The 25,946-nt window shown below is 41.7% G+C and overlaps 1 protein-coding gene across 1 annotated transcript in view; it reads right to left on the reverse strand.

Annotated features, from left to right (window-relative positions):
* Positions 1 to 21,368, reverse strand: part of galnt12 (UDP-N-acetyl-alpha-D-galactosamine:polypeptide N-acetylgalactosaminyltransferase 12) — a 41,057-nt gene extending 19,689 nt beyond the window's left edge. Inside the window, exons 1-4 of the mRNA XM_055662816.1 lie at positions 20,605 to 21,368; positions 11,509 to 11,678; positions 8,315 to 8,504; positions 4,338 to 4,523 (exon numbers count right to left, since the gene is read on the reverse strand). Coding sequence (XP_055518791.1) covers positions 4,338 to 4,523; positions 8,315 to 8,504; positions 11,509 to 11,678; positions 20,605 to 21,014 — 956 coding nt within the window. The 5' untranslated portion in view covers positions 21,015 to 21,368. The remainder of the gene's footprint in view (positions 1 to 4,337; positions 4,524 to 8,314; positions 8,505 to 11,508; positions 11,679 to 20,604) is intronic.
* Between the last annotated feature and the right edge of the window lie 4,578 nt (positions 21,369 to 25,946).

Genomic DNA, 25,946 nt, shown 5'->3' on the forward strand with positions numbered 1-25,946 from the left:
CTTCTCGACCCATGTTCACCTATTAATACCATGCACTATCCTGCCCCTCTTCTTTTCCAACTTTCACCTCCACCCTCTCCCCCTCCCATCCATATTCTCCAGGGATGTTGCCCGACTCATTGTGTGCCTTTCTTTACAATAAACTAAACAGAATTCACAGGAAGAACCACTATCGTAGTAACCAAAAATGGCAACAAGGCACAAGTAAGGAAAAGGTGATGTACATAAGAATTTCTATGAGCTATCCTTGGCCACAATAGACTAAATAAATAGGTTGCACAGAAGACAAAAGTCCGAAATCACTCATTTTCAGACTTTTCAAAGGGTATTGAAACAACAGCTACAATAATTCCTTGATTAACCAAAAAGTATTCCAGGAAAATATTTTGTTAAGTGGAATTTTGTAAATTGAGAAACCTAGACAAGATGCATGATGGGTATTTTAGTACAGTGTATACCTATGTGTGCAGAGTGACACATTATTAATTAAACTGGAAATTGCTTTGGAAATCAAGAACCTGTATCCCAAAACATCAATGGCTTTACAGCAAATATTACTAAATCAAACATTCCTAAAACAAATAATGGCTTAGTTAATGTTACTCACCCACATAGTCAATATTGCACAAGGATATTCAGCATCATTATTTGTTTTTAAAATTTGCTATAGATTAAGCTTGAATTTTCCAGTTGTTAGCTTTTGTTCTATTTGAGAGACAAAGTGCTGGACTAGCTCAGTGAGTCAGGCAGCATCTGTGCAGAACATGGATAGGTGACATTTTGGATCAGGACCCTTTTTCAGGTTGATTGTAGTTGAGGGGAGAAGGCTGGTAGAGAGAGGTAGGAACAGGACAAATCCTGGCAAGTGATAGGCAGATATACAATGCCCTCCATAATGTTTGGGACACAGCAATGTCATGTGAATGAAAGTAGTCATGTTTAGTATTTTGTTGAATATCCTTTGCATGCAATGACTGCTTGAAGTCTGCAATTCATGGACATCACCAGTTGCTGGGTGTCTTCACTGATGATGCTCTGCCATGCCTGTATTGCTGCCGTCTTTAGCTTATGCTTGTTTTGGGGACTAGTCCCTTTCAGTTTTCTCTTCAGCATATAAAAAGCATGCTCAATTGGGTTCATTGACTTGGCCACGCAAGAATTGACCATTGTTTAGCTTTGAAAAACTCGTTTGTTGCTTTAGCAGTATGTTTGGGATCAATGCCTTGCTGTAGAATGAACCGCCGGCCAATAAGTTTTGAGGCATTTGTTTGAACTTGAGCAGATAGGATGTGTCTATACACTTCAGAATTCATTATGCGACAACCATCAGCAGTTGTATCATCAATGAAGATGTGCCCAGGCCATAACAGCCTCACCACCTTGTTTCTCAGATGAGGTGGTAAGCTTTGGCTCTTGGGCAGTTCCTTCTCCCCTCCATACTTTGCTCTTGCCATCACTCTGATATAAGTTAATATTCGTCTCATCTGTCCATAAGACCTTTTTCCACAACTGTGGTTGCTCTTTTAAGTACTTCTTGGCAAATTGTAACCCGGCAATCCTATTTTTACGGCTAACCAGTGGTTTGAATCTTGCAGTGTAGCCTCTGTATTTTTTATTCATGCAGTCTTCTGTGGACAGTGGTAATGGACAAATCCACACCTGACTCCTGAAGAAAGTTTCTCATTTGTCAGACAGGTGTTTGGGGATTTTTATTTATTGAGAGAATTCTTCTATCATCAGCTGTGGAGGTTTTCCTTGGACTAGCAGTCCCTTTGCGATTAGTAAACTCCCCAGTGTACTCTTTCTTCTTAATGATGTTCCAAACAGTTGATTTTGGCAAGCCTAAGGTTTGGCTGATGTGTCTTAACAATTTTATTCTTGTTTCTCAGTCTCATAAGGGCGTTTTTGCCTTTCATTGGCACAACATTGGTCCTCATATTGATAAACAGTAATAAACGTTTCCAAAGGTGATGGAAAGACTGGAGGAAAGACTAGGTGCTGAGAGGTCCCTTACACTTGCATTAAGGAGGCAATTAAACACACCTGAGCAATTATAAACACCTGTGAAGCCACGTGTCCCAAACATTATGGTGCCCTGAAATGGGGGGGAAATGTATAAACACAGCTGTAATTTCAACATGATGAAACCAAAATGTATAAAAAATGGCCTCCAATAAAATCTCAAATTGTGGAGTACAGAGGCAAATAAATAAATGATGGGTCTTTGTCCCAAACATTATGAAGGGCACTGTAGGTGAGGGGTTTTTGGATTGGCAGACGGTTGGACAAAGGTCAGAGATGAAAAGGCAAAAAGTGTAAGGTGAGATATGGATAGAAGAGGTGTGAAATGTAAAGCCCCTCCACCCTCTTTCCCCCCCCCCCCCCCAATTCCTCTGTGTCCCATTTTTCCCTTTCCCCTGCCCCAAATCTCATCCCCATCCATCTGCATTCCTTCCTCTGGTTCCATATTTCAGGCCTCTTCTATCCTTAGTTTATTTTACACTTTTTAATCTTTTCATCTCTGGCCTTTGTCCAACCCACCCCACAGCATCCAGCTATCAGTTGCCAGGATCCCGACCAGAAACGTCATCTATCCATGTTCTCCAAGGCCAATGCCTGACCCGCTGAGTTACTCCAGTACTTTGTATCACTTGCAAAATTTGTCCCATCCTCGCCTCTCCCAGCTTTCTCCCTTCTACTACATCAGTCTGAAAAAGGGTCCAGACTCGAAATATCACCTATCCATGCTCTGCAGAGATGCTGCCTGACCCGCGGAGTTAGTCTAACACTGTGCCTTTTTTCGCAAGCCAGCATCTGCAGTTCCTTGTGTCTTCTGTTTTAAGTACTTACAATGTTTCAGTGTGTTTATTTGTCACATGCACTGGATTGGAATAATGAAGCATGTTCTTGCTGCAACTTTACAAGCACACTAGACACAACAATAAATATACAACCAATTATCAGTTATTCCTAGTAAAACCAAACCATACCATGGTGCAAAAAAAGCAAAGTATGTAGAGCAACCAGAGTAGTGCAAAGTCTGTTGTTCAGTGGTGAGGTAGGATTGTGGTTAGGATTGTAGTGTGAATGAAGAACTGATGGTTAATGGGAAGAAGCTGTTCTTGAACCTGGAGGTGAAGGACCTCCTGTACTCCTGGTAGCAGCAAGAAACTAAAACAGTGGCTGTGAATGGTCTGCAGGCTGACATTCCATGCACTCAGAAAGTACCATTACGTCCATCGACAAATTTGGGCAATGGGAATCTTGGTGACCTCAGCTCAGGAAGCAGGGGGGCTGTAGTGGGGGTAATGGAGAGCCAGGTTGTGGCGGTCATGGGTTGTGGTGTTGGTGAAAGCGGTCACTAAAAGTCCCACGGCAGCCAGGTGAGTGAGCAAAGTGCGAGAAGCTGCAGCAGCTGCATGGAGTGGTGGTGGAAGGAGCTGACGGCATTATGCTGGGCTAGTTAGACCCTGCATCATCGATTCAGTGCCACCACAACATTGAACTGTAAAGTAAAAAAAATAAGAAAAATGCATATCTCCTTGTGGCAAGATGAGAATTTTCAGAAAAATTACACAAAGTGCTATAGTAACTCAGTGGGCCGAGCAACATCTCTGGAGAAGATTGTGGTTGTGGTGGTGGGGAGAAAGCCTCCAGATATGTACATTTTGAGAATTTTCATAAATGTACAATGGTACCAGAATAGAAACATAGAATGGTGAGTCTTTGCACGTCATCACAGAAAAGGATCTGCTTAAAATCATTTCATATCTATTTGCCATGTTAGAATCAAGTTATTAATCCTTTAGAACATAATGGATGAACTCCCACTATAAACCTTCATTGTGCTTGAGCTAGGATCAACAAATGTGCCAAGAACACTTTTTTTTTTACAATTGCATTCATCAAGTTATTCACCCATCAGCAGAAATTTAGTTTGTCAATGAAACTCTCCAAATTAGTCTGGAATGGCTTTGAGTCTACAAAAGCTCAGTCATGTACATAAAGATTTTTATTTAAGGATGGCGCAGGTTTAATAAAGCCTTACCCTTTGGATCTATAAAGCAAAACTTCCAGTGCTATTGTAATCTTTGCAACCCAGCACAATTAGTGTTGAAGTACATGTGTTTGCATTTGGAACTTACCGGCTCTCATCAGGATGGCAACTTTAGATTTCTTAGAATTTCACAAAAACTACCTTTTTTTTTTAGAAAAAATCGAACAAAATAAATCCTCATTCATTTGTTTGAGCACAATGTTACATATAGATTTGTACAGTAAGTAAGTACTGAATTAATCAGACATTTAACTTTGTTGATCAGTAATCAATAACTCACCTAATAACATCAATTGAGGATCGCCTTCGTTTTCGTTCATGATCAGGAATCGTGTGCCAGGTGAAAACTAGTCTCCAATCAAACCCTCCAATCTGAGGCTCTCCAGAATTTCCCAGATATTCAAAGGTATTCCATGCAATGACATCAATCACAGGACAGACCACAGCAGACTCATCTTCTTTAATTCTGACAGGAAAGAAAAAACAAACTACGTGTCCTAAAATTGGTTTGAAAATAATTCAAACGTTGCAAGCATTTTTTATGTTACAATAGTGCCAAATAACATTACAATGATGTGGAAAATCAGCCATGAATTTGATCAAATAGCTGCAGGCTAGTGATCTACTTCTGCTACAATTTCTTATGTAACAATTAGAACCACGTCAGATTTGATATATAATACACATTTGTTATAACAGACCATGGGAGGGGGGACGGGGGGGGGGGGGGAGATAGTGTTCGTTATTGCCAACTGTCCACTATATCCGACAACGGCATTATTGTCTGTAGTTGACCCAAAGAACTGCAGATGATAGTTAATACACAGAAGGTCTGGGGACTGGAGGAAATCTACAGGTCAGGCAGCATCTCTGGAGAACATGAATAGGTGACCGGAACATTTTTTCAGACTGACCGAGTTTTGAATACTCCAGCACTTGTGTCCTTTTACCTTAACACAAGGAGCCGATTCCACAGGTCTCCACCAGCAAACTCATCTTCACCAGCTGTTGCACGGTCCGATTGAAACAGCTATTGTTGCGGCTCACATTGTAGCCCCTCTCACCAACTACCCCTAAAGGAGGAGGGAACCCCACAGTAACGAGTGCATCCTGACGGTGGCAAAGGCCTAAAAAAAGCCCTGCCCCCAGGGACTACAATGCGAGCCACAACAACCAGACCGTGCAGTGGGTGAAGAGGAGTTTACTGGTGCACCTTGCAAGCTGGGGATCTAAGGCAAGGCTGGGTAGGCGGGTATGAGCAGGGGGTTGGCCGGCAGGTCTGTCTGCTAAAACCAAAATTTGTAATAAAGCGGTCTGTTAAAACAAGGGTTTACTGTATGGTCCTTCAAGAGAAAGAAAGCTTTGCAGCTGGGCAAAAAAAAAAAAAAAACATATTCACCCAATCACTATCTGAAATTAATGTTAAGAATGAACCTTCCCAACAACTATTCCATGACCACTACCTATATAAATCAATGTATTTAAAAAATGGCATTGTCTGGTGCCAACTCAAATAGTGTCAGGTAATGAAGATGCAATTTTTTGGGATACAATAAAACTTTTGTGAAACATTAGTTCAACGAAGGCAAAATTAGATGGCTCTCAATGTTAAGAACAATGCAATGAACAGGTTGTCCTTGCTTATCTGAAATAATTGACATTGTTTTTTGTTGTCTTTGGGCCATTTTAAAGTAATAGAATTTATGATACATGTTCCTGTATACTGTTCATTACAGATACAGAGGATGTGGAGGAGTAGAATGTGTGTAAATCAATACCCAACAAATCTGTAATCAATTTTGTTCTGCAGAAACATAATACCATAATTCAAGACAGAAGAAAAACAAAATGCAGAAAACTATGGGCCAGTTAGTTCAGCCAAAACAAAACAAATCCATAAAGGAGATGATATCAGGACATTAAAAAATCTCAGAATCAGGTAAATTCAATGTGCTATTTATGCAAGGGGAGATTGCGTTTAGCTAATTTGCTTGAAATTTGATCTTACAAGCAAATATGGATAACGGAGAACAGGTAGTTGTAAATTTGGTTTTCCAGAAGGCATTTGTTAAAACCACACAAATAGTTACAGGACAAATATACCGAGACAAGTATACGCATGCACCTATCAGCAAAGTTTAGGGATTGGTTACTAATAAGCAGTCCAATAAATAGATCATTTTTGGATTGGCAACTAGTAACTCGTGTCACATGGATCAGTATTGTGGCCTCAACTATTTATAACTTTCATTAATACTTGGATGAAGGGACAGAGTGCACAGGTGCCAAATTTGCTGAGGACAGATGGCTAGCAATTTGCGAAGAATGTGTTGACGACTGCATTGACAAAGACAACTAAAGTCTATCCTAACCAGAAAACTTGGATGAATAAGAAGCCTCACTATCTGCTGAAGTCCAGATTTAAGCTTTAAAGGATGCTACCACACTAGACAAGGCATCCAGTGTTTTCCCCACAAGCAATCAGGAATACCAAGAGAGACTTCCAAAACAAGCTGGAGGCTCAGTTTAAGAAAGCAGATGCTATTCAACTGGTGCTTGGCCTGAATATTATCATCAGCTGCAAGCCTAGTTCGGGGTTGATATCCATCAAATCTAGCAGATGAGCTCATTATCTTTTATCCCCATTTTGAAAAGCCAAACAAAGCTCCACCTAGGAACCCCCCTACCCTCCATCTCCTCCCTTTCATCTCAAGGGCAGGTCAGATCTGTTCTCACTAAAGAACTCTCTCGGAAAGTGAAATAAGAATTCCTGGAATGCAAAGAATCCAAAATTGTGTGCCAATCTTCAATAATATCTTCAATCTCTCACTTCAACAGTCGTCTTCTCCATCTGTTTAGTGGAAGCCTCCATCATTCCAGTGCCCCAAGAAAAATAAAGTGACTGCCTCAATGACTACTGTCTAACAATGAGCATAATGAAATGCTTTGAAAGACTAGTAATGGCACCAGTCTTCCAGATAATCTAGAACCTCAGCAGTGCGCATCCAGGATAAATGGGTTTATAGCAGAACCCATCTCTCTTGCACTACATTCAGCCTGGATCACCTCGACAATAAGAACATCTATCTCATGATACTGATCATCAACTACAACTCAACCTTCAACACCATAATACTAAATAAGATAATTCCTAAACTTCTGGACTTTGCAGCCTCCATTTGCACCTGGCTTCTCGACGACTTCACTTTAACCAAAAATTGGTCCTCAAAGTCCAAAACGGCAGAGGGAACACAAGAAAAAGGAATATGGTTATGGTTTTAAATGAAAAACTTGAGGCGGCTTGAGTGCCACCCTAGTCTGATCCATCCCATTCTCATGCAAGACTGAGGATTTTTAAAAGACAAAAACGGAGAAGGGGATTTTTTTGGCTTGGGAGGCTGAGATTTCATAAGTATCACAGGGATCACAAGCTATAACAATAATTTAGATCAGTTTGGACAATGCAAGACTGGGAGAGAGTATGGGTTGTGAGGGAAATACAGGGGCTACAGGGAGACGCAGTCACACTAAATTAATGGATAGAAACAGGCCAGATTAAATATTCCATGGAGAAAGTAAATGCAAAATGATGGATTTTTCCTTTAAATTGTCAAGATATTGAAAAGTGTTAGTGTGGAAAAGGGGCTGCGTATCTTGGACAGTAAATACTGAAAGTTAATTTCCAAGAAGAGCAATTAATGCAAATAGATAGCGCACTGGTGAGATGAGAAGTAGTCTCATTGAAATATACAAAATTCTTGGAGATTGATGCCATTGATGCGAGAATATTGTTTCCCTTGGCTGGGTGTATCAAATCAAAGGTTTCAACAACACAATAGGGACTTGGCCATTCAGGACAGATTGAAATCAGTTCACCCAGAGAACAGTAAATCCTTGAGATTTTCCGCATGAGAGGGATTTGGAATCTCCAGTTACAAGTACATTGATAGGTTTTTGGACGAATTAAAGGATATGCACTGCATTTATACGGTAGAAGTGACATTACTGAAGAGTGGAGCTGGCACAAGTAGCTGAATGGCCATCTCTTGCTCCCATTATCTGGATTATTTTTGCAAAATTATATGGTTATTGTTTTAAACAAAAAAAACAAGAAGTGCCTTGAGTGCCGTCTTAGGATGATCCTGCCAAAAAGCCAATTTTATTGATGTATATGCTTTGCAATTCTAAATCATTATCAATCCAAAAGTATGACAGTACTTTTGCATAGCGATATCCAATCATGAGACATCAATTTACCTCTCAAGTAATGGTTCCAGCCAACCTATGTGGCACTCACAGTGGCAATCTAAGAAAGTCAAGACATCACCAGTAGCTATTGATGCGCCCAGCAATCGTGCACGAACCAAGCCTTCTCTCTTTCGAGCACGTATCAATCGGACTTTGCGAAGATCAGCTACATAATCCTCCAAAGGCTTCTTTAGGTGCTCTGCAAAAAGAAAAAGTATTAAACTCGTTAGCATGTTTTTGTTTAATATTTTGCATAATCCTAAAACCTATGAAGAGGATTTAAGTAATCAAGGATCATGACAAGCTTCACACAATCATACACAATTCTTTTTGAAAAACTCTTCCATTAATTCTTTCTTTTTCATTGTACAATTACGCCAATTTGTGGCAAACAAATTTACATTCATATTTTTCTCACAATTTGTGCAGGAAGGTAAAAATTCTGCTGATGTTCGATTCCATACATAGCAAAATATTATACCTTGGAATCCCCAATAGTTCCTAAATCCTTGCTCCTAATAATCCCATTGAAGTACTCTCTAAAATGTGCAGAAGTCTGTGATTTCAGTTTCAATAGATGTATGTGAAGGTTTTGTGGTCACAGCCATTACAATTCAATTCAGTTTGGCACAGAATGAAAAATACCAACAATGAAAAATTACCTTCAAGAACAGTAAAGATGAATACTAGCTTATAGTCTAGTCTTTGGCACAAAAGTATAATGCCCTTTGGGATCCAAACGTGTGCTTTAGTTAGTTCCATGGAAACTATTAGTTTCCTATTGGTGGTAAAACATGGTGCGAGGAGGATATAGGGACTCTACAACTGGATAAAGAAGTGTTGAATGAGTGGGAAAAAACTTGTCAAATGATGTTTCATGTGGGAAAGTGTGAGGTGTGGACTTCAGTAAGAGGAACATAAAGCAGGCGATTACCTAAAAGGAGGAATAAGAGTCCAGAGATGAAGGTGTTCTTATGCACAATTTGCAATTGCCACCAGTAAACAAGTTGGGAAGGTAAATGAAACATTGGTCATTACGTACGGGAGCTGTAGTTTTGAATGAGGAAAATATTATTAAGAATACAGTGCCCTCCATAATGTTTGGGACAAAGACCCATCATTTATTTATTTGCCTCTGTCCTCCACAATTTGAGATGTGTCTTAGAAAAAAAAAATCACACGTGATTAAAGTGCACATTGCCAGATTTTAATAAAGGCAATTTTTATACATTTGGGATTCACCATGTAGAAATTACAGCAGTGTTTATATATAGTCCCCCCATTTCAGGGCACCATAATGTTTGGAACACAGCAATGTCATGTAAATGAAAGTAGTCGTGTTTAGTATTTTGTTGCATATTCTTTGCATGCAATGACTGCATGGACATCACCAGTTGCTGGGTGTCTTCTCTGGTGATGCTCTGCTAGGAATGTATTGCAGCCATCTTTAGCTTATACTTGTTTTTGGGACTAGTCCCCTTCAGTTTTCTTTTCAGCATATAAAAGGCTTGGTCACTCGAGAATTTACCATTTTTGAGCTTTGAGAAACTCCTTTGTTGCTTTAGCAGTATGTTTGGGATCATTGTCTTGCTGTAGAATGAACTGCCGGCCAATGCGTTTTGAAGCATTTGTTTGAACTTGAGCAAATAGGATACGCCTATACACTTCAGAATTTATTATGCTACTGCCATTAGCAGTTGTATCATCAATGTAGATAAGTGAGCCAGTTCCTTCAGCAGCCATACATGCCCAGGCCATAACACCTGTGTTTAACAGATGAGGTGGTATGCTTTGGCTCTTGGGCAGTTCCTTCTCTCCGCCATACTTTGCTCTTGCCATCACTCTTATATAAGTTAATCTTCGTCTCATCTGTCCACAAGACCTTTTTCCAGAACTGTGGTTGCTCTTTTAAGTACTTCTTGGCAAACTGTAACCTGGCCATCCTATTTATGAAGCTAACCAGTGGTTTGTATCTTGCATTGTAGCCTCTGTATTTCTGTTCATGAAGACTTCTGCTGACAGTGGTCATTGGCTTTAAATGGTAGGACTATATATAAATACAGCTGTAATTTCTACATGGTGAAAGCAAAATTTTAAAAATCACCCTTTAATGAAATGTGACAATGTGCACATGTGATTTTTTCAATTACTAATGTCAAATTGTGGACTACGGAGGGAACGGAATAAATGAAGGGTCTTTGTCCCAAGCCTCTACGGTTCTGCCTGTCCCGCTGAGTTACTCCAGCATTTTGCGTCTACATATCATACAAACGTATAGAGACAAGCAATGTTGCAATGCTGGAAGCTTGAGCTAAATACAAAGCACAATACTGGAGAAATTCAGCAGCTCAGGCAGCAACTGAAGATGGAATAGGTAGACAGCATTTTGGACAGGACCATTCTTCAGACTGAAGATATATAGTTGCAGGATATGGGGAAGTTATTCAAAACTGAGATGTAAACTGGACCTCTCTAATTGTCTCCCTTGGATCGTTGTGGTGACTGTATCACTCAGGATATTTAAAGATCTCTTGAAAAGATGAGAGCATTCAAGGCTATTGAGAACTGACAGAGAACATTGTAAACTGAGTAGTTATACACTAGAGGTTGAAGGCTTTGGTACTACATTCTGTTTTCAAGTACAATAAATCCAAAAGCAATGGAAAATGAGAGCTGAGTTTTAAAATGTCAAAAGTGTCATTTTAAATCAACCAATTGCAAATAAAAGCGCCAGATTTATCGTGGCGGAATAAGGGAGATACGTCATGCAATGTAACAACAAATAGGGTTCAAATACAGTCAGTTTTGAAAAAAAGCCGGAATTTACTGAGAAAACGGGGCTACAAGAAAAACTGACTGCAAGCAGACTTGCAGAGAAGAGGTGGAGCTACACACATCTCTACAACATAATTTCTTCTTATAGGAAATAAAATCTAAGGAAGATGGAGAACTTTATTGGCATGTTCTGCACCTGGATGAAAACACCAACAGAAGGATATCACTTTTAGCAATATCAATCACGTAGTTGAATATTTATGGACTCAATTCAGAAAGCAAAAGTGCATATGTCATCATTCATCTTCAACTGGGCAAGTAAGCAGTTTATTTTTTAAACTGCTTGAAAAGCTGAAACCAAACATGTCCCACATGTACATACTTTAACATACCATCCAGACAATGTAATTGATGAAAGCTATATCTACCTCGCTCACTGTAATCATCCACTATGATAATCTCCTTCAATAGGATATCAGGTGAAGTGTCAAGAACACTGTGAAGTGTCCGCAGGAGCGTTGACCAGGCCTCGTTATAAAATGCTATCACCACAGAGGTGGTTGGAAGGTTTCGATAGTCATATTTCTTCTCTTTACATCTGAAGATGCAATATAACAAACGTTAAGTGCAATCATTTGCAATAGACATGCGAAACATTGTTGAAGCTTGATACACTCACTAGTGTAAATTATTTTTCTTACTTAATATGTCAATATTATGGGGAAAAACTCAAAAAAGCTAACTATTGCCAATTTTAATTTCCAAGGGATAAATCGTTCAACAATATTTTTTTTTAATCGATTCAAAAGTTATTTTAAAAATGTGACTTAAGGAAACAATAATTGAAAAATAAACTCAACAAATGTCAAAATAAATTATCTCAAGGAATTCACAAGAGCACAAGATCATACATTTACCTAGTGTGACTATGTTCAGCGCATACAGATTATTTTAAGATCAAGCACAATACAAATCTAGTTTGGTTTGGTGTATTCTTCAGGGAAAGCAAAACGATTCCCTATTTTTCCTTCAAAAGAGTCAATGACTTCAGTGAATGAAGTTCTTTCCCAGAAACCACACAAGTTCACAAACACCTTCTCTCAAGTTTTTAATTTATTGGTCAAGTGCAGTAATAAGGTTTCAGGATTCATAATAACATGAGGGCAAAATTTCCCTTTCAAAAGATTACTGATAATCTGAAATCAATAGCTCTTCTTCATTAAGTAATCTCGTACAGGTTATTCTGCTCCCACCCTGCTCACTCCCCCTCAAAAAAATGACACCCTTGCCAGCTTTGAATGAATAGACAACTCTCATTGCTCCAAGAATATGGCACCAGCGAACAGTTAAAAATCATCTGTATTGCTTTGGAACTGCAATCAGTTAAGCTAAATTGTTGTAAATGGAGCATTCCTTCTCCAAGGGAAACCTAAACTAGATGACTTTTGCCCAAACAATCTGAAAACTCTATGGTCAACTTGTGCAAACAGTATATATTTTTTTAATAAACTCAGATCTGCAAATTACTATGTTGGTATAATCTTGTGCAATAGTTTATTACTCCAGATCTCAGATACAACACTAATAATTTAATTATCGCATCTTTAGCTAGAAATAATTTTTTGCCAACAAATTAATGTAGTTCATAACTGAGTTACAGAGACCAAGGTGGTTCGAGCTTCAACCTTGTTCTGTCTAAAGTAAATTATTCAAATTTGATAAAATAAAACCCTATACAAGATTTAAGTCAACATCTCAAATGAAAACATAAATTCTGTCAAGAGTGAACTTTGACCTTATTAATTTTGAACTGTGTGAAACTATACTATTGTAATCTGAATTACTGCAAACCACACATTAAACAACAATTACATCATTATCTTTGAGTTATGGGGACACAATTTCTGGTCATTTCTAGTTCTGTTAAAGGTACCAATTTTACACTTCCATGCTCTGGTCCACAAACATGTTTAAATAACTAAAGAAAACTAAAATTACATCAGCCTCCAATAGTGTTTAATTCCAAACTAAATAACACTAATCCCTATCAATCCTCTCAAATTCAAATAACCATATAACAATTACAGCACGGAAACAGGCCATCTCGACCCTTCTAGTCCGTGCCGAGCACATAATCTCCCCTAGTCCCATATACCTGCGCTCAGACCATAACCCTCCATTCCCTTCTCATCCATATAACTATCCAATTTATTTTTAAATGATAAAGACGAACCTGCCTCCACCACCTTCACTGGAAGCTCATTCCACACAGCTACCACTCTCTGAGTAAAGAAGTTCTCCCTCATGTTACCCCTAAACTTCAGTCCCTTAATTCTCAAGTCATGTCCCCTTGTTTGAATCTTCCCTGCTCTCAGTGGGAAAAGCTTTTCCACGTCAACTCTGTCTATCCCTCTCATCATTTTAAAAACCTCTATCAAGTCCCCCCTTAACCTTCTGCGCTCCAAAGAATAAAGCCCTAATTTGTTCAACCTTTCTCTGTCACTTCTTTACGGAAACCCAGGCAACGTTCTCGTAAATCTCCTCTGTACTCTCTCTATTTTGTTGACATCCTTCCTATAATTGGGCGACTAAAATTGTACACCATACTTGAATACAGAATTGGCCTCACCAATGCCTTGTACAATTTTAACATTACATCCCAACTTCTATACCCAATGCTCTGATTTATAAAGGCCAGCACACCAAAAGCTTTCTTTACCACCCTATCTACATGAGATTCCACTTTCAGGGAACTGTGCACAGTTATTCCCAGATCCCTCTGTTCACCTACATTCTTCAATTCCCTACCATTTACCATGTACGTCCTATTTTGATTTGTCCTGCCTTGGGTACTGCGTCTAATAGTTTGAATATTTTCCTCGTGGCCATTGAGATGGTGCACATGCTCTGGTTACCTACCACATCAGCCAGATGCTGACAGGTTGACAGACCACAGTAAATTTCCTTTTACTGTAGGCAAGAGACAAAAGAATCAACGGACAGAACAAATTGTGGTGCTACTGGAAAAAACTTGCTCTGCTGCAAGTCAAATGGACCAGGTGGACAAGTAAGCAAGTACTCTTGCTAATTGGATCAGGATGCTTCCAAGTAGTTTTGCACTGGAATTCCCAAATGACTGCACAGAAGGGTCTCGACCCGAAACGTCACTGGTGCTGGCACTCAGTGCTAGGACCGCAGCTATTTACAATATACATCAATGAGTGAGACCACGCCTGGAGTATTGTGTGCAGTTTTGATCCCCTAATTTGAGGAAGGACATTCTTGCTATTGTGGGAGTGCAGCGTAGGTTTACAAGGTTAATTCCCAGGATGGAAGGACTGTCATATGCTGAGAGAATGGAGCGGTTGGGCTTGTATACTCTGGAGTTTAGAAGGATGAGAGGATATCTTATTGAAACATATAAGATTATTAAGGGTTTAGACACACTAAAGGAAACATGTTCCCGATGTTCAGAACCAAGGGCCACAGTTTAAGAATAAGGGGAAAGTCATTTAGAACGGAGACGAGCAAACAATTTTTCTCACAGAGAGTTGCAAGTCTGTGGAATTCTCTGCCTCAGAGAGCAGTGGAGGCCGGTTCTTTGGATACTTTCAAGAGAGAGCTAGATAGAGCTCTTAAAGATAGCGGAGTCAGGGGATATGGGGTACTGATTGGGACAAACTCCTACTGTTATTTGCCCGATAAAGAAATGTTTTTGTTCTTATTTTTAGATTGTGCTTCCATGGCTTATAATCAGAGAAAATAGGGAGGAAACTTGATATGAGTTACAAGACTAAGGTAGGAAAAGTATAATCAAAATGTGTATGGAATACATGTAGAAACAAAACCCAACCTGATTATTTAGTTTTCATGGAACAATGGAGTTGTGGGATTCAACCAACAAATCACTAAGTATAATGTAATGGGAAACAATTATTTATTCACCATATGTTACTGTCATTTTCATGTCATCGCACCTTAATTATAAATCAATGCGTCTTGCAAATTACTTGAAGCAATATCTCTGAAAATCTTGCAGATTGCCAAAACCCAGCAAACACGGTTTATTCTGTGCACAGATTTTAACATCATGCACAGTCCATTAACAACTTCTACGTCAGCCCAAAATTTGCATGGCTCAAGATCATCCTTCCATCACAAGCTGTAAATCATGCCAACTCCTCGCTCCAATACTACATAAATATTACCACCTTTTGCATTCCTTTCTTCCAACCACCCTTACATTCAACAATAAAAGTATTTCACCCTTGGACAATGAATATTTATTTCAAACTTGTTTTTTTACTAGATTTTCAGATATAATCTGAAGAAGCAATGCTATTTTATCTCTGAGGGAAATGTCTAGACACAGTCCAATTTTTGTCTGTTTCCTACCAAAACACCAGACCCAATCACTATCAAACTAAAAGGTTTAATTACCAGCAAACTGACAATTTCTCCTTTAAAGTTTGAATTGTTTTCAAAACCTTTTCCTGACTTTTAACTATTTATGATATTTTTTTCTTCCAAGCTGAATTAAACCACATTCTTCTATTGCAATCTGCAAATTCTGTAGGAATCAAAAGAGTACCCGTCACAAATGATGCTATGAAACCAAAGTCATATCCTTGTGATGACCGAATTGAACATTTCATAGAATCACAGAACTCAAAATAAATTTGACGTTTTTAAACAGAGACTAAGTAGATTAATACAAACCTTTAGAAATATAGCCATCCTCATATCAGCAAACATTCTTTAGTCAGATAGCCATAGTATACATATACATATTGCAACTTTTCAGCATGGAAACAGGCCCTTCGGCCCAACCTATCAATGTCAAGTTGCCTCTAAGTCCCACATCCCTCCAAACCTTTCCTATCCATGTACCTGTCCAAGTGTATTTTACATGTTGCTGTTGTACCTATCACAACTACTTTATCCGGAAACACATTCCACATACCCATCACCCTTTGTGCAGAAACTGCTGCACCTCAGATCCCTTTTAAATTGTCCCCCTCTCATCTTAAACATGTGCCCTTTAGTCCTTGATTTCCATATCCTGGGGAAAAGACACAGGCATTCTAACTGAAGCATTATCATTAGCACCTGCACTGCCAAATATCTTGTAATAAGGATTACTGTAAAGAGGATGAAGCAATTATCTAAGATTTAATATCAAGGACAAAAGAAACAAAGAACTCACTGAAAGGTTACACCCACGAGTTCTATCGCATTTTATATCAGCAGTCTCCAAGTTGTGAAATTAAATTTATTCCCCCAATCCGACATTACCGACCTCCAATAAACAACTTCTTTGTATGCACACTTGATAAACTGTGGATGCATACTTTATAAACAATCCAGCCATTTGGGGAAAAAAACTATTTTTAATCAGGTATCAGTGCAAAATGTTAAGGAGACATGGGAAGTTGTTGTGTTGAAGTGATTTTTTAAAATAATTCAGGCATCCACAAAAACAAATCCAACAAACCAGACCTGCATAGGAGTGTTTATTCAGGGAATAATTATTACTGAGTTTTGACAGACTGTGCTCAGTTATGTATCTGCAATTAAAGTGACTACACTCGTGTCAAAAATACTACTACTGCCCTCCAGTGTCATATATCAATTCTGGTAAACTTCAATCTTATCCCCAGGTCAGGTTACTTTTTTTTTCATTTTTTATAATTGTACTTATTTATTTTAAGCAAGGTTAATGCATTTCAATATGCAATCATATCTTGTACGAATCATCTTGATTAGTACAATTCATGTAAAGGGATCAACCCTTGTCTTATTGCCCTTCCGGCAAAGTGTGGGTACATTAAAAATAATTAGATCTCTACTGATGATGACAGCTTAGTTTAGATATGTAGATGTGGCATGTTGGTCAACGTGGGCCACAGAGCCTGTTTCCATGCTGAGTCCAAAAATGTATCTTCCACTATTGCACTCTGCTTCCTTCCATGAAGGCAATTTTCTTTCTATCCATTTGACTATCTCTCCTTGGATCCCATCTAACCTTCTAGAGCAGCCTACCACGTGGAGGCTTATCAAATGCCTCGCTGAAATCCATATGTACAACATCTATAGTTCTGTCCTCATCGACCTTTTTGGTCACATCTTCAAAAAACTCAATCAGATTTATGAGACAAGATCTTCCATGTACAAAACTGTGCTGACTAACCCTAATCAGCCCTTGTCCATCTAAATGCATGTATAACTTATCACATAGAATATGCTTCAGTAACTTTCTGACCACAGATATTAGACTCACCGCCTGTAATTCCCAGACATTTCCCTGCAGCCCTTCTTAAATAGAGGCACACTATTTGCCACTCTCCAATCAGCCAGGGCACCTGCAATTTCATCTCTAGCTTCCCACAGTGTCCTGGGATATATTTGAGCAGGCCTAGGAGATTTGTCTACCTTCATACATGTTGGGACCTTCAACACCTCCATGAACGCAATACTGACCACCCTCAAGACATTTGCATTGACTGCCCCACGTTGCCCAATTCTCATGTCTTGCTCCAGTAAAAATATAGGAGAAATGCTCATTGAAGACCTTACCCATATCCTGTGGCTCCACAGAGTTGACCGCTTTGATTCCCGAGGGGTCCCTTTCTCTCTCTGGTTACCACTTTTTCCCTTAATGTACTTATAAAATCTCATGTGATTATCTTTAATATATTCTGCCAGAACTATCTCCTGTCCCCTTTTTTGCCCTCCTGATTTCCTTTTTTAGCTTGCATTACCTTTCCTTTTTTAGCTTGTTGTTACCAAAATGCCTCCAAGGATACCTTTGATCACAGCTGCCGATCCCCATGCCTCCTTGTTACTCTTGACCAGAGCCTCAATTTCCCTCATCATCCAAGCTTTTTTTACACCTACCGTCCTTGTCCTTCACTCTAACAAACTTAATATTCCACTTTCCTGGCTTGTAAACTGCTCACCTGGAACTCAGTTCCTCACGCAGACGTGGTTCACATGCAGAAGTGGCCCGATTCACTAAACTTCCTTTCAGTTGCTGAGAATTCAACTTCAGCGAATAACTAGTCTGAAGAACTGTCCCCTGGACAATACAGCTCACCCCCTCCATGACACACTGCTCAACCCGAGGAGTACCTTCAGCAGTAGGCTGGTTCCACCAAGATGCAGGACAGGACAAAAAGGAGATCCTTCTTCTCTGTGATCAAACTTTAAAACTTCTCTTTTTGACGGGGTGCCCCCCCCCCCCCCCCCCCCCCCCCCCTTTGCCCCCCCCCCCCCCCCCCCCCCCCCCCCCCCCCAGCCTTTCCACTCCCCAAGCCTTTCACTCATCTTTAATTTCATGTATTTTGTATGACTGTTGGCAGATCAATTTCCCTCCTGGGATAAATAAAGTTCTATTGTATTGTATCGTAACTCTTGCTTGTGTCTTCAGAAACTAACTATTCTTTCCATATTATCATCCATCAGGTTTAACTTCATCTTGCAACTGGTTCTATTATCAAATCTGCGACAACATTGTTATGCTAAATATGTGGTATTACTGTTGAGCAGAATTATGCACAATGTTTACTAGTAGGCAACAACATTCAGTTTTGCAGACCTTGAAAGGTGCTATTATGTGCACAAATGCCACGTACATCTAAGCCGGAACTGACAATTGTTAGCTAAAATAAATTGTCCTTGCAGCTGTTCACACTGCAAAGTACAAACACGCCTTCCTCTGTGCAGTCCCATAACATTTACTTGATGTATTCGAACTTGAATCAATGGATGATGGGTAAAATGAAGACACTGGGAACTGCAAATGTTGGCTTACAAAAAAAAAATGTGTAAGCAACTCAGCAGGTCAGGCAGCATCGCTGGGGAACATGGATAGGCAATATTTCAGGTAGGGTCTGCCTTCATATTGATGGTAATGGGAGAGAACGGGTATGGGGAGAAATCTAGATGAGGGATGGGGGCGAGACTACGTCTGACAAGTAAGAGGTGAATATTGGTGAGTATTTTTAATTGGCAGATGGGTGGACAATGGCCATAAATGAAAAGGCAAAAAGTAAGATAAGGAAAGGAAAAGTACAAATTGTGAATACAGAGGAAGGAATATAGATGGAAGGAAATAGGAAGCATCTAGGTGGGCACAAAGAAGATAGATGGAAATTGAGGAGAGGGGGCAGGGAAGGTTATTTGTAGGTCAATTCTTCAAATTTTAGGTAACATACCTACAAACACACACACCCCTCTTTCCCACTCACAATTTACGTTCCTATCTGCGTATGTATCTTCCATATATTTATCCAAATCTGGTACAAAATGGTTTTAAAAATTAACATTTTAAAATGTTAAATTGTTAAAGACCCCTGCATTGATATCTGTGGTAAATATATTCAAATTCATTTGCAATGGGCCCATAGTCACGTGTGTGACCAAAAATATGAAAAATTGTGGAATACATCTCTTCTAATTCTGAAAGAATTACAGGTACATTGTTTTGTACTGTAAATAGGATTCATATTTTTTTCAAATTTCATCGTGAAAATGTTATGGTTTGGTTAGGGTCAGAGGTCAAATGTGAGTGGTCACGTGTGTGAACTCACACAGAAGCATTTTGTTTCATAACTCAGTTTTATCTGACAAACTCAGTGAATTTTAAAAAAGCTAGAATGTTCATATTTTAGCAGATGCATTATAGTTCTGTAGATAGGAAAATAGTAATGAATAAGATTAATCTCTTACAAGAATGTTTTAATGTATTACTTTATGTGATCTGGTCACGTGTGTGACATTTTGGTTCACTTTCCAAAGAATGGCCCAATATAGGAACCTATTTCGCCACATTGAGTCCATAACACCCTCATAAGATTTTACTCCAAATCATGCTTCGCAAAGGTCAACAATTTAGTTAAAGTCCTGAAAAGCTATTCGAACGCCTTCGAAATAACAACATTGAACGACCAGGTAATAAGAAGCTTCACGTTTCAGTGGAAGATTTTTGACTGGACGGAGAATAGTCAGGAAAGTATTTCCCCAACTTCTCCACTACAAACCCCTTGGAGGGAGGGACTGGGACGTGGGGGTGAGGATGGGTTAGGAGAGTGGGGATGGGGGGGAGGGTTAGGAGAGTGGGGATGGGGGTGAGGATGGGTTAGGAGAGTGGGGATGGGGGGGGGGTTAGGAGAGTGGGGATGGGGGGGGTTAGGAGAGTGGGGATGGGGGTGGGTTAGGAGAGTGGGGATGGGGGGGGATGGGTTAGGAGAGTGGGGATGGGGGTGGGTTAGGAGAGTGGGGATGGGGGTGAGGGATGGGTTAGGAGAGTAGGGATGGGGATGGGTTAGGAGAGTGGGGATGGGGGCGAGGATGGGTTAGGAGATGGGTTAGGGGAGTGGGGATGGGGGTGAGGATGGGTTAGGAGAGTGGGGATGGGGGTGAGGGAAGTGGGTTAGGAGAGTGGGGATGGGGGTGAGGAAGTGAGGATGTTGGCAAAGAGGTGAAAGCCGGTGTAGATGAAGCCCCGGCCGATCGTTACTCACAGCGGGTTCCACCTCTCCGGCAGCCGGCGGCGCAGGGAGATCCTGTCGCTCACATATGTATTGATCTGATGTTTGTTGATCGCCTCCTCCTCCTTCTTCTTCTCCTCGCCTTGCAGGTTCAGTTGCACGGCTTTGCCCAACTCTCCCAACGCGTTCACGTCCAGCGGAGGCTTCTCGTAAACGGGTCTCTTCAGCTGTTCGTACTCGGCGTCTGTGTCCACACGGCCGTCTCCTGCGGCGGCGGCAGCGGCAGCGGCAGCGGCGCGACCCCCGACTTGACGACCCACTCCTTCCCCGTCCAACCCCTCCTCCCCCCGTGCGCTCCAGGTCAGGATCACGAAGCCCACGGCGATCATTCCGCAGCAGACCAGCAGGAGCGGCCTGACATGCCACCGCCGCCGACCCAGCATCGTCGTCCTGTGTAGAAGGGCCTCGGGCCGGCCAGTCGACACAGGCTCCACTCACCGGGGCTGCGGAGCGACAGGCTGGGACTTCAGGCCGCTGGGGCTGGAGTGGGAGCGGCGTTGCCCGGCGCGGCGCGTCGCCCTTGTCACGGGGAGGGGAGGGGGCGGCGCGGAATCAGAGTGGGGTCGCGGGGCTTTGGTTGCCCTTGTCACGGTCACGGGGAGAGGGGGCGTCGGGCTGACCGTTGCCCTTGTCACGGGGAGGGGGCGGCGGGCGAGCTGGGCCAAAGATCTTATAGCAGAGCGCCTCTATAATCTGTGCTTGTCACAGCGGGCGGGCGGGCGGGCGGATATATTTCCAACCGCCCGCGGCCACCAACGTCACCCGGACACGGGGCGCGCGGGCGGGCGGGGCCCAACTGCCGAATGGCTGCAGAGGGGACGGACTTGAGGTAGCAAGCAACTGCAGGAGGTACTGGTTTCCCAACAACAAAAAAAGACACAAAGTACTGGAGGAACTCAGCTGGTCGGGCAGCAGCTACGGAGGGAATGGGCGGGCCCTGTGCGTTTTCTCATTGTTGCTTCAACGTTGCCCCTCGACCATAGCAAACCTCAAAAGGAATTGGAGCTATTGTTTGACGCTTTGTACTGCAGATGATATGATATGCCAATCGAATACGTGTACAAAAAAGATGCTCGAGAAGTGCATACTCAGCGGGTGAAACAGCAAACAAAAAAAAATGGAGCGAAGGAAATAGGGGGGGAAATTTCGGCACAAAACCTGCTTCTTCATATATACATATATATAGCAATGTTACAAAATTTTGAGATTTAAAAAATCAAGTCTGCAATTTATCCCATCAGATAAAGCATAAATAAGTTTAGGAGACACCGAAGGCACTTTCAATCTCAAGTATTAAAAAAAGTTATGACCAATACTCGGAAATTAGCATCTTGTTCGATTGATTTTCAATGGGCCCCAAAAAAGCAGTGATCTTAGATAATCAAAAGCAATTTGGAAAGATTAACATTTTTAAATAGCCTAAGTGTCCAAAGGTGCTTCACAAATCGCACAATGTAACATGATTTTTATATCCCATTTACATTAGGTATAGACGGAATGGAAGGAATTTAGTGTTCAGTTGCTGAGCCCATTTAAATCGGCTTGGTAGTGGGTTCCTGTGAACGCGCTGGTTTAGAATGTTGACAGCGCGCTGATTAGTGCCCTCAAATGCCGAGAAAAATACTGCGGGATATAAAAAGCCCAAAATGAGCTACTCGCTATAGAAAATTATAATTATAGGGTAATATACATGCCCCATTTAATGTAAAAACATACCTTTAATTGTTTGCTTTATAAAAACCCTGGGGCAATAGAGCTTGCGAACTGAACGAAGCTTTTAAATTTAGGTAAACCTACTCTGTCGAGGCCTATAAAACGATTGCTTTTGGGACCGGGTCTTGCAGCGATTCTCCGTTAATGATTTACTAGGCTGAACATCTGCGATTGGAACAGCCTAGTAAAAATCGGGTTTTAAACCCGCCCCCTCCAAACAGCTCCAAAATCACACACAAGGGGAGGGGCAGATGCTCAGCCACGATTCAGGTACGTTTTGTAACATACCTAATATATACAGATGGAAGTCTGTGTTGGGCGGTGTAGTCAGTGCATGTGTTAATTTGAATTGATAGTAGATATAATTCTCGGAAAGCAACTATTCCTGAGTCTGTTTGTCCTGGATTTGATGCACCTATAGCGCCTTCCAGAGGGCAGCAGGTCGAACAGTCCAAACGCAGGATGGGAGCTGTCTTTGAGATTTTTTTGCCCTGTAACCAGCGGATGTAGATGTCCATCAGGGAGGGCACAGAGGGGACTTCGCAATGGTCCAGAAAGAATCCATTCAGCACACTCCGACTATGCCAGCTCTCAGAGGATTGCCATCCCCCCATTACTTTTCTGTTACCTCTTCTCACTCATATGTCCCCTGGCACCAAACTCACAGTAATCCTTGACGAGCTGGGGTCATGGACTATTTTCAATAGGCATGACAAGAAGCATTGGGAAATTGCTGCTAATCCTGTCTCTGCAAAAGCCTCCAAATCCATCGACACCATATCAGCCAACATCAATGTTCGCTCCCAAGCTGACATCCCCAGTATCAATGCTCTGACCATATTCATGGCTACGGATACTGGAAAGGTACATTAGCTAAATTACCAGAAATCTTGATCATTAATAATCTTGCGCGACCCCAGCTCAAACACCACCAACTGCACGAAAAATTCAATTAAACATTTGGAATTTCAAAAATACTATCAAACTTTCATAATGTGACTATGAAAACCAGATTGATTTATTAATGCCCTACAGAGGAGGACATTTTCTACGAGATCCACTGGTCTGGCCTGCATGTGACTCCAGACTACCCTGTGTGGTTCACTTTTAAATGGCATTTGAAGTGGCCTCCTCCAGGCCACTCAACAAACAAGTACAGTATAAGCTCATGTAGGTGGATCACCACCATCTTGTCAAGAACAATTCAGGATGGGCAATAATGCTGACTTTTCCACTGATGTCCAGATCTTAAAAGTGAATATATAAAAATGCAGCTATGGTGAGTGTCCATTTCTTCCAAATGGCTGATATTATATTCATTATAAGCTCTATCGCATTAATCAGAAAAATTTCATCAAATTCCGAAATCAGGATTTTCATAATGCAGCCTGTGTTTTCATACTGACTGCTCCAACACAATTAACATTCTCATTCCAACTGCTAATTTTTGTGTAACCATTTAAAATTCCAAATTGTTGAATTTCTTACTTTCGTTCAACTGGCCTTGTACTGAGGTTACATTCACAGCATGGCATACAATAAGTCATCCACCTTCTCCGTCAAGTTTTATCTATTACATCTGTGGCCGAGTTTGTTGATCCTACATAGGACCATTAAATCACTACAGAATACACTGGCAGCAATTATCCTAGCACACAAGAAACTGCCCAAGGGAAGAGATGACGTATTTACTATGAGCATATTCCAAAGATTAATTGGTGACGGGGTGGTGCTGGTTTCCGACGGGCAAGGTGACGGACGCACCACACATCTCTGTCCTCCATGCAGCTGGCAAGCTCCTCTTTTGTCTCTACTCAAGCCTCTCCCATCAACGTCTTCAGCATCGTCTTGATTGGCCATCCCAGGTCACGTCTTCCATGGGTGGGTTCCCAAAACACAACCTTGTTTGCTGGCATTTCTGGGTGGAGGTGGCAGTGACCAGCGAGCCTCATCCTTCTCCACCTGATCTTGGTCAGAGGTTGATTCTCCCCATAGAGCTGGACGTTGGTGATGGGGTCCCTCCAACTGACTTTTTGAACTTTTCTGAGCATTCGGGTGTAGGTACCATCGAGAGACCTGGACAGTGCTCGAGTGAGAGTCCATGCTTCACACCTGTACAATAATATGGTCTCTCCAGTTGCATGGGAAAATCTCAGTTTGAGACCCTTAGACATCAGAGACGTCCAGATTCTCCCCATGTTATTGAGGGCTTTCCATGCGAGCGCTTTCCATGCGAGCTCTGCATCCTCGCTCCCAGGTACTTGAAGTCCAACACTTTCTTGAGAGTAGCACCGCCACTGGTCTTGAGAGGCTCATGGTCACCAATGTTGAACGCCATGTCTTCTTGGCATTGAGGTGGAGGCCCACTTTCTCTCACTCTGTCTCGACCCTGCCAAGCAGCTCCTGTGCCTCCCTAATCTGGACTGACAGCAGGACGATGTCATCAGCGAAGTCAAGGTCTGACAAGTTGACTGGCCCGATTCTTCTCGAACGCCTTGGGGTGATTGTGAAGCCGAGGTCCTCATGTTCGTTGAGCGCCTGCCACATGGCATAATCAAGGACAATGACGAAGAGAAAGGATGCCAGTGTGTCTCCCTGTAAGACCCCCGCGAGGATCTCAAACACTTTGCTCTCGCCATCCGGGGTGACAACCTTGGCCGTGGTGCCCAAGTACATATCCTCAATGGCTCTCGGGAGACGAGGAGGGATACCATAAGCCTTCAAAATCCTCATCATTTTGCATCGATGAAACAAGTCTTCTTGAAGTCTATGAGGGTTTGGACGGCCGGAAGTGTAAAGGTGCTTAGACGTGGTCCTTAGTCCTTCACTAAGTCTTTATTAAGACACTACATCCACACGTCCCAGCACTGACCACAACTGGTCTACACACGTACTGGAATCTACAGGGGGAGGGTGCATGCAGATACTACAGTTATACTACATAAGGTGGGAGTGTCAAATGGTAATGAGGTAGCTACATATTTGGTTGCATGCATAACCATCTACATCCTTTCCCGTAGAATAAACAGCAGCAGGGTAATTATACAAACCTGCAACATAGTAACAGTATCATTTAATCAAACAGCACAATATTAAGCAAAGTCGCCATACCGATCAGGGGGCCGGCCAACTCTACCTGAGCGGGTCCGTACAGCACCCTCACCCTCACTCCCCTCCCCTAAAGAGAAAGGCAGAGGCGGAGAACAATGTGGGGACGGCGGATCAGACAGAAAAACAGGGGATTGGCCAGAAACCGGTGGACTGCGAGATGGCGACTCCCGAGGCGGATAAGAAGAAGAAGAAGAAGAAGAACCAGTAGGCGAAAGACATGGAGGAGACATGCCGGCCGGGGAGGCGAAACCAGGAGGCACCGTGAGAGGCACGGTAGGGGCACGAACAACAACAGGATTAGGCGGCACAATCCGAGGAGGAGAGTCGAGCCACGGAGAGGGAGGCTCCGGGAATGGAAGCAGGCTCCCGGACAGCTAACAGATGTTGGCGACTGCGACGGTACACAGTGCCCTCGTAGTCCACTAAATAGGAAAGGGGTGAGTCCGCCACTCCTACTACAGTGGCAAGCTTGGAAAACCCTGTAGGTGTCT

The sequence above is a fragment of the Leucoraja erinacea genome, chromosome 2 (assembly GCF_028641065.1).
Source record: "Leucoraja erinacea ecotype New England chromosome 2, Leri_hhj_1, whole genome shotgun sequence".
Lineage (NCBI taxonomy): Eukaryota > Metazoa > Chordata > Chondrichthyes > Rajiformes > Rajidae > Leucoraja > Leucoraja erinaceus.